The 14831-nt window shown below is 34.4% G+C and overlaps 2 protein-coding genes across 2 annotated transcripts; both read right to left on the reverse strand.

The window, feature by feature from the left end:
* Positions 1-1627: 1627 nt before the first annotated feature.
* On the reverse strand, positions 1628-3818 carry LOC108326101 (syntaxin-121). Its single transcript, XM_017559373.2, has 2 exons — positions 2729-3818; positions 1628-2396 (listed from the first exon to the last, which is right to left on the reverse strand). Exons 1-2 carry the CDS (start codon positions 3276-3278, stop codon positions 2041-2043), a joined length of 906 nt encoding a protein of 301 aa, XP_017414862.1. The 5' UTR covers positions 3279-3818; the 3' UTR covers positions 1628-2040.
* Positions 3819-4474: 656 nt separating this feature from the next.
* LOC108326100 (syntaxin-121) lies at positions 4475-7228 on the reverse strand. Its single transcript, XM_017559372.2, has 2 exons — positions 6440-7228; positions 4475-5461 (listed from the first exon to the last, which is right to left on the reverse strand). Exons 1-2 carry the CDS (start codon positions 7002-7004, stop codon positions 5028-5030), a joined length of 999 nt encoding a protein of 332 aa, XP_017414861.1. The 5' UTR covers positions 7005-7228; the 3' UTR covers positions 4475-5027.
* Positions 7229-14831: the final 7603 nt, after the last annotated feature.

The following is a 14831-nucleotide window of genomic DNA, read 5'->3' on the forward strand; positions in this document are numbered from 1 at the left end:
GAGAACGAAATTTTTTAGAATTTAAAAATATTTAGGACATTTGGAATTATTTAAATACATTATAATAATATACTTTTCTTTCAATGACTACATAATATTATATATATATATATATATAGTGCGTGTACCTATGTTACTATCATGCAACAACTGTACATTGACTTTTACTTTTGGTCATATAGACGGTTCCAAATAGGCAGCTCCTTCTAAAAAATAGTACACTTTCAATTTACATTAATCCATAGTTAAGAGGTTCATGATATTAGTATAATTTTAAGTCAACTCTATTACTGTTTAATATTATGTGAATTTTATTAAAGTTAGTTATTGTCGTTAATCTTACTCTAATCCAAATATTTATTTACTAAAATAGGTTAAAAATAATTTTATTATGTTTTGAAAAGATTAATCTTTTCCGTTGTGTTAAAGTCGACAAAACATATAACAATGTTACATTTTAACTAACTAATATTTAAAAATTAAATTTAGGTTATGTACTTGATGAATTAATATTCAATATATTTTTATAATAATAAAATGATTATTTTAAATTTATTTAATTTTATTTGGCTTGGATAGATATAAGACTCAAATATTCAATGCTTAATATAATCTTTTTTATTTCATACTAAACTTACAAATGGGAACACACATTTTCTACTTTATGTTTTGTATTAGTTTTTTATAACAATTTTTTAAACGGACTATAATTCGTCCGATATGATAAGTAACGTGTTGACAGAGTTGTAAATATGATAAGATTTTTTGTGCTAATTATCACTAGAACCAGGATAGAAAATGGATAGGTAACGATTTTGTAATAAATTATAAAAAAATTTATATCGATTATATCTGGAATCGATATAGAAAATGAGTGTGTATATTATTTTAAATTTAAGAAACAAACATTATATCGGTTGTTCACTGTAAGTGATATAGAATCTTTAATTCTCTTCCTCTCACACTATAATAAAATCTTTAAATAGTAACCAATTTTAAAGACTGAAAATAATTAATCACTATAGTAACTAATTTATATATCAATTTATAAATTTAAAATGATTGGTATTCAAAAAAGTCTCAATGAATAAAAAGTTATTATTAGTTTGTGAATTAATCTCTAAATTAGTTATTAACATTAGATATTAAGATTTTGATTATTTAAGAAATTAATGTTTAAATTCATCTCTAATTAATTAGTGACCATTTGGAGTCCCCTTCCCTCGCTTTGTTTCGGTTTTTCTTATTTTTAGGTTTTGATATATTAAATTAGTCATCTGAAAAGATATGAGTACTTGGTTATTTTATATTATTATTGATTTATAGAATCTTTTGACAAATACAACAACGAAGAGGTAGAAGAGACAAAATAAGAAGTGAATGATAGCGACAATGTTAAGGCATAAAAGTTTAAATTTTTTATATCAACGGTATTTATGTTGGTTAAGAACTAACATAAAAAAAAAGTCTCTTTTAATCATCATAAAAATTATTTATTTCATTATCATATCTTTATGTAACATGTACAAGGTTGAGTGAAATCTTAAGGGATGAGTTATTGATGTGGGTAACTCAGAAAGAGAAGTTAAAGAATGGAGTTCGTCGAAGATGTGAACCAAATCCATGAATCACCAATCAAATGGTTCAATAAAGGAGAAAGGAATATGCTAAAAGCAACATGCTATGAATAATGGTGCAACTCCTTTGTACAAATGAACAAACAAAACAATGACTATAGTACTTCACTCATAAAGCTACCTAATAAATTTTCAGATAACAAGGTAATATATACATGCATAGATATCTGCAAAAGAATATACCACCTCCATAAAACTGCTTCTGCGAGTTCCTCTTCGTGCCTTCTAGAAACCCGACCAAAACATCTCAATCTTCAAACAGGTACCAATTCAACGTGGAAAATTTAGAAAACATGACCAAAAACATTACACGAGACTTGACTATAATAAGATAATAACAACGATGATTGAACCGGTCCACGTTCTTGGCAGCCACCACTAGAGGGAGGAATAATAATAACAATTAATTTCTTAGAACTATGGGGAGAACTATGATCAAAGTGATAATGATGAGCAAAATGATGGCATAGCAGGTCCACTTTCGCGTGTTTTTCTGGTGCTTCCTTGCTACTTGGAGCTGCTGGACCCCACCTCGCACGTACGAGTTGGCACGTGCTACATGGCTCTCGATGTCGTCCAATTGCTCTCCCTGGGACTGCACCAACACAGCCATGTCTAGGAAGACCTGGTGCAGCTCCTTCAGGTTTCGCTCTATCTCTTTCACTGTATCGTGCCTCTCTTGAATCTCTTGGATCGTATCCATCACACTCGCTCTACCTTGCTGCTGAATCGCTTTCTGCAAAAATGTTTCACTCTCACCTGTTCCAACATAGTTAACAAGTACAACGCTTAACTTCATGTTTCGTTTCGTGTTTCAAATCTTGTACCATGTCTTCGAATATCAATTATATGTGTTTCCTAAACAAAGTCAAACATATATTATATCTAAAGGATAAATGTTTAGTTGGTGGTTGATATATATATATTTATAGGTGAAATTATAATGGATACTGTTTAATTATGTGTTATTAAGATTCTAATTAATGTTTGATCATCAAAAAACCTTAATATTCTATAAACCAAACACACAAAAACATGAAAAAAGTAAACACGACCATATATGAAACAAAAATTTGAAAATTGATACACACCGGTAGAAATGAGAAGGTCGATGGTTTTGTCATCAGGGTTCTCTCCGGTAACAGTATAATATCTCCGCTGCACGGTTTCCCTGTACTCCGTCGATATCTGTTGCCTAAGGCTATTGAAGTTGTCCATGGAGTCCTTCAGATTCTTCCTCAATCCGCTCACCACAGATGTCCTGGTCCTGTCGGAGGAAGAACCCGGTCCAGAACCAGGCAGGTTTCGGCTTGTCTGATTGGACCGGTCCAGAGCTTCGAGCCGGACCTTGATGAGCTTGGCTTTCTTTAAAGCCAGTGCTACATCAGCGTCCATGCGTGAGCGAAGCTCTTTCACAGCATTAGCACTGTGAAGGGTCTTGCTTTTTTCGTGGGAACCACGTAAGTTCTCATGGAGACGCTCTAGCTCTTTCAACTCTGCTTTTACCGGCTCAACTTCCTCAAAGAACTTCTCCAGGTTCACGCCGCCCTCCACCGCCGCCATCTCGACCACGTGGTGGTGGTGGTCCGGCGAGGCTTGGTCGCTGTTGCGGGTGAAGGAGCCGGAGAACAAGTCGTTCATTTTAAGGTTGTGATGTATGGAGGAAAAGAAGTGAAAAGAATTATAAGATGAGAGAAAATTATCCGAATGAAAGTGTATATATGTATCGAGAAAATTTGTATATGGCTATATAAATGGCAGAGGCTTTGGAACGAAGGGTTTGAAATTTTCTTTAATAATAATAATATTTTGGTGAAAGTGGGGAAGACTGGTTCAAATTGCAAGATGGTTTGTAATTTTTAATTGGGTAAGAAATAATGAGAAAAACACGGTTTTATTATATGCAAAGTTGATGGGTCTTGCCCAAATGGTGGCTTTACAATATGTGAGAAAAATAAGAATGTGTGGAATGGTAGCAGACAGAGAAGGTGATAACGGGTCAAAGGAGGTTGGGACTGGAGAAATGGGTTTGTGGGAAATTTCGTGTGAATCAGTCTTGAAATTTGGGAACCAAGGAAAGGGCAATGGTGGAATACTGCAGAAATAGAAGGCTCAAAAGGGAGAAAATATTTGAAAAAAAAAAGGGATTTTGGTTTAGCAAAAACTAATGCTAGTATTTTGTTACAAGCAGTCCCAACTGTTAACGATCCTAGGAATGGAAGTTTCGAACGTAACTTCGTTGTGACCCCAATCAGCAAGTCAATCAAGAATTTTAACATATAGAAGTTTCGTCACTGGAACCTAACCATGATAGATATATTACACTACAGATGTCTATTATGCTGCACATTCACAAGTTCGTTTCCCCACTCACCCCTCAAAAAATTAACCTAAAGGACATTAGAAACCAGAATTTACGGCTTCATTTTCTAAAGTGATTTATAAAAATAAAACCATATACTTAAATTCTCTTATTTATCGTATTTTTAAGTCTAAATCAATTCTATAAAATGAAACTCACGTCCATTTATATATATTAACATAATATGAAACTTTAACATATTTATATATATAAAACTTGACCTTAATTAATAGTCGAATACCAATCAAATAGAAAATAAATTAATATATCTAACAAACAACAAATCTATTTGATATCATACTAAAAAAAAATAGACTTTTTAAGTTTTCATTCATTTTCCACTCACTTCTTTTCACTTGCAACACCTAAGACAATTACGGAGATGTACATTGAGATGCCCCTCATAATTTGTTGAGTTCAATAATATCTTACAGTTACAAAAGTACTTGATCAAGTGGACATTGTAAACTTGTGGTGATTATAATATCAACAGATTCCGTTGAAACGGAGTTGAGTTTCTGTCTTATAATTGCAACTGCAGATACAGTTTTTAAAGTAGAAACTTAGTATACTACTCAATTGGAATAATTGCGATACAGCTCTGCCTATTGGACCCTCACGAAGAGAAGTGTAACGATGATATAAGATAGTATGAGGGGAGAGTAAGATACTACATCATATTTGGGCAAAGATCCCTTTATATATATATAAATATATAAACCATCAGTCAGCAATACAAGTGTTGAAACTGATAAAATACTTACAGAAAAAGAATATGATGCTCAAAATAATGATCTCCAAAAATCTACCCCAACAGAACAACCAATCGTTTCCTTCCCAGATTAACCGCCCAACTGTTCCATGGATTGTAATAAAACTGTTGTTCACCCCCAACAGATTTTCTTTGAAAGCACAGCCCAATGCATGTTTCCCTCACCCAGCTAGATCCCAAAATATAAAGCTCAATCTTCAAATCAAAGTAAACGAAACAAGTATGTTTCGTGAATTATAGATCCTAATCCCTAAGACTAAGCAGGAGGTGGAGGCGAAGGTGTTGTTGGGGCTGGTGGAGACTGATTACCACCATTGCCGCCACTACTGCTTTTTTCCCATGGTCTCAGAGTGAAGAGCACCACAACCAAGATGATCACCAGAAGAAGTATGATACAATAACAGGTCCATTTCCTGGTGTTTTTCTGGTGCTTTCGTGCAGTCTGCAAATGCTCAGTTCCAGTGTGCACAAACGATTGAGCTCTTGCCACATGGCTCTCAATATCATCCAATTGTTCACCTTGATGTTGCACCAATACTGTCATGTCAAGGAATACTTGGTGCAACTCCTTGAGACTCTTCTCCAACTCTTTGACAGCATCATGTCTCTCTTGAATCTCATTGATGGTGTCCAGAATCCTACCCCTGCCTTGCTCTTGAATGGCCTTCTGAAGGAAAGTCTCACTCTCACCTGCATAAAAGTGACAAACATATTACTATAGGACATCCAAAACTTGCATCAAATCAGATTTAGACAAAATTGAACCAAACCTGAACACCAGGACAAAATAACGCTTCACAAACTTGAATTTGAAAAACCACTTCGAAGTCCAATAAATTATCCACTAATTTCATCAAGTTTTTTTAACTCACTTGAAGCCATGATGGATAAAATGAGAAACAAATCATGATTATGTTCTAGTAGACTAGAATTTGAAACCCCAAATTTCCTGCTATTAAATTTTCGTCTCTTTTTAGTAGATTTACTATTTTATTTCAATTTTTTTAATATATATCCAAAATCAACTGAGTCCCAACTGAAAATGAACCGAACACCATACAACTGAAGAGTCTAAACTAAGAACTTCCTTGAGAAACCGAAATCCTTGGTTATCGAATTTCAACTTGATTTAACATCTTAGAGATTCAGAGAACAATTATATTATTCACAACACTTCTCTCTAACATTATTGCTTTCTTTTTTTATTGATTATTTATCTCTTTCTCTCACTTCAGTAATCATATCTCAAACTCAAACTCCTCTTTTCATCTCTACCTCCTTGTATCTCTCTTTGTTGTATAAATATAACGTCCAAGTATAATTTCCCTTCAAACAGTGATAAAGAAACCACACTGGTTTATCATCCACATAAGACAATCTTATTCAACCCAAACAAGATTACTCAACACATAAAAAATCTCTCATTCTAAGTATTAGATACATACCTAGTATTCAAACTCAAGACTATTTATTAAGCTAGAATCATGGTCCGCGATTTGTGGTGAATGGACCATATAACATTAGAAGAGTATATGAAAAGTAATGAGCTGGCTGCTGAACCGAATACGGAGAGCTTAGACCCCACTAAAGCTGGAAAGCCAGCTAGCCAACGGAGGGTGGTTACTCAGTAACGATAACAAACAAATAAATCCGAAAAAAAAACCTTACCAGTGGAGATCAAGAGATCGAGCGTTTTATCATCGGGATTCTCGCCGGTGACGGTGAAGTAGCGGCGCTGCACAGTCTCCCGGTACTCCGACGACACGAGCTGCCGAATCTCGTTGAAGTTCTCCATGGAGTCCCTCAGCTTCTTCTTCAGCCCGTTGACCACAGAGGTCCGGGTCCGGTCCGAGGAGGAACCGGGTCCGCAGCCTGGCAGGTTCCGGTTGGCGGCGTTGGAGCGGTCGAGAGCCTCGAGCTTGAGCTTGATGAGCTTGGCCTTCTTGAGAGCCACCGAAACGTCACCGTCCATGCGCGAACGGAGGTCCCTGATGGCGTTGGCGTTGTGCAGCGTCTTGCTCTTCTCGTGGCTGCTCCTCAGACTCTGCGCCAGTCCCTCCAACTCCTTCAACTCCTCCTTCACCCCCTCCACGTCCTCAAAGAACTTGTCGAGGTTCACTTTCCCGCCGGCGTGTCCGTCACCGACGCCGGACATCTCGATGACGTGGTGGCGGTCCGGGGAGGCCGGGTCGCTGCGGAAGCGAGAGAAGGAACCGGAGATCAAGTCGTTCATGGTTGGTACCTCGTTTTCTGGGACTGAACAATGAATCGAAGGTGTTTGTAAAATTGTGTAATCGTGAAACTGTGAAATATGAGAATTAGATCTTTGTGCGGAGGCCTTATTATGGTTCTGGATTTTTCAATTTGATTCAACAACTACCGCGTTCTGAGAAGAAAAGAGAAGTCAACGTGGGGTTTGAGATGACGTGGATGAGAGGGAAAGAGTTGAACTGGTGAACGATGGAAGCGCGTCACATAATCACATTCTTCTTTTCACGTTTTCTAATCTCATCGTAAAATAATTTTAAACTTAATTAATCAAAATTTTCGAATAATATAAGATATTAAAGATAAATGCAATGGGTTGATTCTCAAACATATATGGTAAAATTAGAAAATAATAAGAGTGTCTCAATTTCGTACTAAAAATCCTTTTCTCTTTTGCTTAAGCTTAAAGAGAAAGCGCGTTTAGAATGGGTTAAGAGAGGAAAGAGCACTTTTACGGTAAGATAATTTGTATTTCGTTTCAGTTTTCAACCCTATCAGTCAGCGTAAACAGAAAGGCACATAAGGTAGTATTTTACATTAATTATCTATGATTAGTTTATTAATTAAGAGGGTGAAAATTAAGCATAAGAGAGAAAATATCTTACCTACTCAGTGCTGGTATAAATAAATAGAGAAAAATCAATTTCCAAGTATTAAAATCGATTTTGAGAGCATGGTGACATATTTAGATTTTTTTTTTGTAGAGAATAAAATCCATTATTGGAAAAATATTTATTCCTTTAAGTAAATTTAACTGGTATAGAATTTATAATATGTAACTTATTTAAATAATAAAGGTTGTTCTAGTTTGTTAATCAACTCAACATCTGTCAGAAATTTGATTTTTCTATATTCTTGAAAGAAATGCACACAGTGAGAGATGAAAAAAAAAGGGAACCTTCATTTTTGGCAATATTATACTTTTGACACAAAGGTTATAGTAAATTATATTTTATTTTGTAGTCCTTCTTTTAGTATAATATGTAATTTATTGTCCTTTAGTGTGCATCATCTACATCAAAGGTGAAAGGTCTTTGTTTCTCGTAAAGCACATAGATAAGAGTTTTTTTTTTTATTGTTATTTATTTCTCACCAACCCAAACAACTTGGTGAGCATGACCTAATCCACCTTTTTTCTTCTCGTTACAATTCTATAAAGTTCTTTAAGTATTATTTTGGGTTAATTAGTTCTTTCAAAATAAAAATGCATTTTTAAGCTAAGTTCTTACTAATTTTATATATTATTATTTTTGGAGGAGTGGCACGTGGCATTTTAATATTATTTTGGATTAATTTGTTTCAAGATAAGTCATGTGATATGTTTTGTTAGAAGAAAAAAAATGCGAACAAGCATACTAGATTTGTAATTATAATTCATTGTATGAGTTCACATTTTTACTCATTTTCATGAACCAAACTAAGTGAAGGTAGCTTCTTTGTAGTTTGAATATTATGTCTTGATTTAATGAAGTGAGATCAAGAAAAAAAAATTAAAAGAAAAGGAAAAAACAAACAGTCGCCACTACGTGCATGATTTAAAAGTTGGTCAAAAATGATTTGTCCCACATGCATTTTCAAGAAAAATATTGTATCTTAAATTTCAAACATAACCGTGGATAGTATTTAAAAAGAAATTGAGGTTATACTCGTTAAAGTGGAATAAAGAAATCTAATACATCGAAAAATTATATAGATATTTTGAAGAAAATTTAATTCATCAAACTTCCAAGGTTAAGATACAAATCAAAAGAATAAGTGCATTCAAAAGATCCCATTATACTAATAATCTTCATTAAGATTAAGGTCAAATATGATAATTACACTCATAGATAAAGCACAAGTCATGTTAGTGATTTTTTTTTCAATTTTTCTAAAGTTTTCTAATCTCCAAAAATGTTTAATTGCTTAACAAAAAAACATTATCTTGATACTAAATGAATAAGTTGTTTTTAACATTTATTCTCTCTTTTCTTTCTTCGTTACTTTTTAGTGAGAATGAGCATCTGATCTCACATGTGAAGATAAATCTAAAATATATTATTAAATATATTACAAGAGGTATAAACAATCCTTAATTAATCTTTGAAGTATTTTGTTTTTACAAAAAGGTTGTTATTTTTTCCAAGACACTAAAGATCCATGGTAGGTGGTTCTTCTTCTTCCTTTCTTTAGTTATTCTCTTATACATTTAAAGTCTAAAAATTAGTCACTAAGAGACATTAAGTTTGTGTTTAGATTGGAAGATAGATTTGGAAAAGTGAAAATGAGTGGATGTGAGGAAAAAGAGAGGTTAAAGTGAAATTGTCTAGATTAAGAAAAGGATGGTGAAAAATGAGAGAAAAGTTTTAAAAAATATTTTAATTGATAAAATTGTAAGATAACAATTTTACTCTTATGTTTAAAAGTAATTTAAAATAAAATTTTATTAGTGTAAATTATATGTTAAAATGAATTGTGAGTTGTTATTTAAAATAAAATATTTTAATTGATGAAATTATATTATAATTTAGTGATATTGGCTTCCCATATTATAAGGAAAGATGAGTTATGAAGACACTAACTTATTGTATTACAGGGAAAGGTGCACAATGGAGGAGTTGCGTTGGATGAAGTAGTGGCGACAAATCGATACAGTAGTTGAGGAGATCGCGTGCTTGGGTGGCGTGTAACAAAGCTGAGTATGTGACTAGTTTTAAGGAGGAAGTGGACAAGTGGAGAATCGATTATGGGAAACAAATATAGAAGAGCATCGATGGTGGGTAAACATAAAAAGAGGAAAATTGATTTTGGGAGAAAAGAGAATTGATTTTGAGGAAAAAAATGTAAAAGAGAATCTATTATAGGTGAAAATAGGGAAAGGATAATCGATTATTGGTGAGAGAATGATTGATTCTAGTTCAAAATAAAATGAAAGGTGAAATATAAAGTGGAAAAAGAAAATGAAGGGCGAAATGTGTAATTTAGTATAAGGTGAGCTCACTTTCTCCCTTATTATTCTCACTCGAGTGAAGACGCTTACTCCTTTTAATGTCGTAAATCCATGTCCTCATTTTCATTTAAATCACTTTATCTAAACTAAAAGCACATTTGTTCTTCCTTCCTAAACTACAACACGTCAAATGAACCAAACACAAACTAACACTTGCTTGGTTGACACTTCATCTTGAGTCATGCTTATATGACATAGTCTACCTAAACAAAAATAAAACCATCATTATGTATTAAATGTCATTTAATACCTCTTATCAACTTTTTTTTTAATGTGATATTGAAATTTGTTTATCCATCTTTATTCATCTATATGCAAAACATATTAACATATAAAAAAAATATGTTTCTCCATTTTTTTTAACTCATGGTATGTTTTTTTAATGGTCTTTTATTCAAATCTTTGTTTTTGCTTGACACAAATAAATTCCTTATTCATAAATGTTGAAAATACAAGGCATACAACTTATAAATAACATTTATGATCTCCATACCATTTAAATCTAATTTAGATATTAGTTTGTCTAATTCATCAATTGTCATTAATTAATATATTAGTGACCAATTTAGTATTTAATTCCTTTGGTAGTCAAAAGCTTGCAAGTTATTGTTAGTGACCAATTTGTAATCTAAGTAATCATTAATTATATTTTTTTATTCATAATAATGATTGTTTCGGGAGGTGGGGTTAACACTGGTCTAAAAGTGATGGAGTGAGTCACACTGGATGGGCAAAGGTTGGTTGAGCACTGTAGTAGATCGAACAGGATGTGTTGAAGATTAGCTAAGATACTTTGAAGAGGTCGGTCGAGCTATGGAGGAACTTGGTCGTGTTGTAGAAGAGGTCGGTCGAGTTGTAAGGAAACTCAGTCGTGCACCATTTACATTATCCAAGGTTGCTCAAAGGGTGTCTATGGAAGACATTATGATGCTTAAGTTAGTAGGTGACGCACAGTTATGAGAAGATGCATATTATGTGCTCATATCTAAAGTTATATCTATGACCTTTATTTATAGTAATTGGGATGAGTCTTTACCTTTATCGGTCTAATGACAATCCAATCATACCTTAATCTACATTAAGAGGCTAAATAGTCATTCTCATTGATATGATCATTCACAAATCGTCGCCCATGTTATTAGTCTGACCATGCACGAACTGGTGGGCCAGGTTGTGGAGGAGGTCGACCAGAGTGTTGAGGAGCTCGATCGTGCTGTTGAAGATACTGGTCAAGTTATTTGAGAAGCTCAATCGTGCTGTGAAGGCTAGGCTGTTGAGGAGACTAACTGAGTTGTTGAGAAAATCGGCCGTGTTTTGGAGAAGCTCGACTTGGTTGTTAAGGAAACTAGTCGGGCTGTTGAGGAGACCCGCCAGACTGTTGAAGAGATTGACCGAACTATTTGGAAAACTCAGTTGTGGCGTAAACGGCCTTAATGAAGCTCAACCTTAAAAGAGTCAAACCTTACTATACAATTATTATTTTAAAGACAAATAATTTTTGGTTTATAAATTAGTATCTAAATTAGACATTACTATAATAATTTATTTTTTATCCTAAAATTGATTTCTATTTAAGAATTTTTTTTGAAGTGTTAAAGACAATTATTTTAAAGAAGAGAGCGATACACGTTAGTAAAGAACTTAATAAATATATAAATAATTTAATAAATATATACATAATTTAAGGAAAGAATTGGAGTTTGAGTAAAAGTTAAGAAAGATTAGCAATATGATTAAAATAATAAATAACTCTTCTCTTTTTAAAATTATAAAGTTTATTCATTAGATTTTATAAATAATTGTCTTGTCTTGATACTAGTATAGTAAAAAACATGTTTAGATATGGACATAATCTTTTACCATATTTGTTTTTTAACACGGGGAAATGAATATTTGGATGACATTGTAATAACCAATGTGCCAAAAATCCTATTGGTTCCTTTACTTTAGATCGTGGACTTGTACTATAAATAAAGAGTTCAAAGGAATTGGTAATTGGCCTGAAAAAAATCAGAAACACTCGTTGTTAAACAATTTCTTACAAAAAATGATTTTATAATGAATTGGACTCTGATTCTCTGCAATTTTATGATTTCTTTTGGAATTAAATGTCTCCGTAGTGAGCATTCTTCATCGAGATGTCTTCTCGAGACAGAGAAAAGTCCAATGTATAAAGATTCATCCAAATTTGTGTTTCTATTTTGTTTCTTTCTGTTAATTCTGGTATGTGTGATTGCAATTTTGTAATTGAACCGTGTTTGAGAATTGTGAAGGAAAACATCCACATTTCTACATCTGTTCTGGATGTAATAGGACCCGGAGATGGGCCTAGCTTTTCAAGATGTCTTCTTGAGAGATGTTAAGCTTCATAGTTAACAAACTAAGTCCAATCTTAGTGTTCTAATCTTGTTCTTGTGAAAGTGTGCATTGATTGAATAATTGAGTGAGAATTTCCATTTTAAGTTCTGAAATATGAACTCAAAAGACCCCAAGGAGGGCTTACATTTCTCGAAATGTCTTTCTGAAGAGGAATTGAGACTCTTTCATTCAATTTAATGTCCACTCTTTTGGTTTTGATACATGTATATACCACTTCTTTTATGCATCTTTAGTTTTATTATTCAGTTTTACTTTTAGTTTCTTGCTTCATTAAATCATAGTGTAACATCCCAAAATTATACAGTCATCAACTATATACTTAGAATAATCACATATATTAATAATTCAAAACAGTTTTAAACACAGGGCACGACAATAACGAAAGAGGCCGAACGACCATAAATGTACATAATTTAACGAGCGTTCACAAAAAGATAAGGACGAACGGTTTACAAAACAAAGACCGAACGTCCAACTATTTACAATCCACAAAAGAGTGCTCGCTCACAGCCGCTCGCTAATCTAACTAAAAACCGAACGCCTCTATTGCTCGGCCTTCACTTCTACTTCTACGAGATTGGCGTCCTCCAAATTTTCTTCTTCCAGCGTTTCTTCCAGTAACGCCCCTCTGTCTGCTCACATCCACACGGATGATCATTGCATAGACAAGACAAAGATTCAAGGGCGAATGACAACACAAGGAAACGACACAGGGTAAGCTTATTGAATTTAATTCATTCCAAAACATACATTTCATGCATATCAAATCCAGCAAGTACGTTCACAACATATACATTCAATTCATACATAAATTTCATCCAAAATCCTGATACTAGACCGACCGTCCGGACTGTATGAATCCTGTGTAGCTAAGGCGTCCGTGCACTCAGGTGGGGTAACTGGAATGCTCATCAGTAGCCACCTAAGGTTAGTCTGTTTTGTCCAAGTTACAGTTATGGACTAGACCTCCTGCCATTCCCACGCATGACATACTCCTTTCTACTTGAGAACGAGCACTCACGGAATATCAGGATGGATCACCATCTAAGCTTACCACGTTCATACTTACAAATCTCAATATCCATTCAAGAGTCGTTCCACCCTGGAACGCTCGTTCAAAATCCATAATCATAGTTCACTCCATATAATGTTCATCATTTATCATCTTTCACTTTTATTTTCATTTTTGACTTTCTGTCCAAGTACATAAAATCACGACCTCTTTATAACGAGAACGAAAGTGAGGAACGAGACCGAAGAACTTGCCCCGTTCCAAAATAAAGTAATACCAGCTTCAAGATAAATGGACGACCCATATTACAAGGTGACTCGACACGGTCGGTCGACCCAGATGGACGACCTACATCACGAAGGGTGTTCGACACAGATGGATGATCTGCATTAGCAAGGTACTCGACACTGTCGGTCGACACAGATGGTCGACCTGTATTAACAATGGTACTCGAAACTGTCGGTCGACACAGATGGATGATCTGTATTAGCAAAGGTACTCGACACTGTCGGTCGACACAGATGGTCGACCTGTATTAACAATGGTACTCGAAACTATCGGTCGACACAGATGGATGATCTGTATTAGGAAAGGTACTCGACACTGTCGGTCGACACATATGGTCGACCTGTCTTAAGACGGGTGCTCGACATGGTCAGTCGACACAGATGGATGATCTGTATTATCAAGGGTGTTCGACACTGCTCATTATGAGCTCTAAGTAAAGGACCGACACAGCTCAACCTCGACCAGAAATCTTCCCGAATGAAAGTATTTCAATTCAAAGAATTTTACTAGAATACCAAACGGTCAAGAACCATTTAATGTCGGACGTACGTTATCATAGAGAAGTTCATATTATAGTTTCATTTACATTCACTCATTTCTCAGCATACATATATATATATTTCATATTTTCAAATACTCATATCAACTCATACTTATGATCATATACCAACAATCAAATAACACAGTTCATACTTCATGCGACACACATAATGTTCATACAGTACACGACAAACATACGAATTAAATTTAATAAGCTTCCCTTACCCGGATTCAGTAGCGAACGTCCTAAAGGGTGGATCTTGATTCGTCTAAAAGAAGCTCTCTCAACGTTTCTCTTAAGCTCTTCAACTAAACTAACCAAAAGAAAAGGAAGGGCTTAGCCTACACCGTTGCATGCAGCTGAAAACAGTTTACAGGGACCCCAGAAACGATCGCCCAAGTGAAACTTACCAGAACTGGAAGTTGTTCGGTTTGAAATGAAGCTCGCGGTGCAGGGAACGTTCCTATGGTGCTGAAACGCGAACGGAGATAAGCTTGGTGAGTTACAGTAGAGAGAAGTTTGGGAGGTTCTAGAGAGATGGAGGAGAAGAGGAAAAATCTGAGTTTGGGAGGGAAGAAGGTGC

The sequence above is a fragment of the Vigna angularis genome, chromosome 3, assembly GCF_016808095.1.
Source record: "Vigna angularis cultivar LongXiaoDou No.4 chromosome 3, ASM1680809v1, whole genome shotgun sequence".
NCBI classification, from domain to species: Eukaryota; Viridiplantae; Streptophyta; class Magnoliopsida; order Fabales; family Fabaceae; genus Vigna; species Vigna angularis.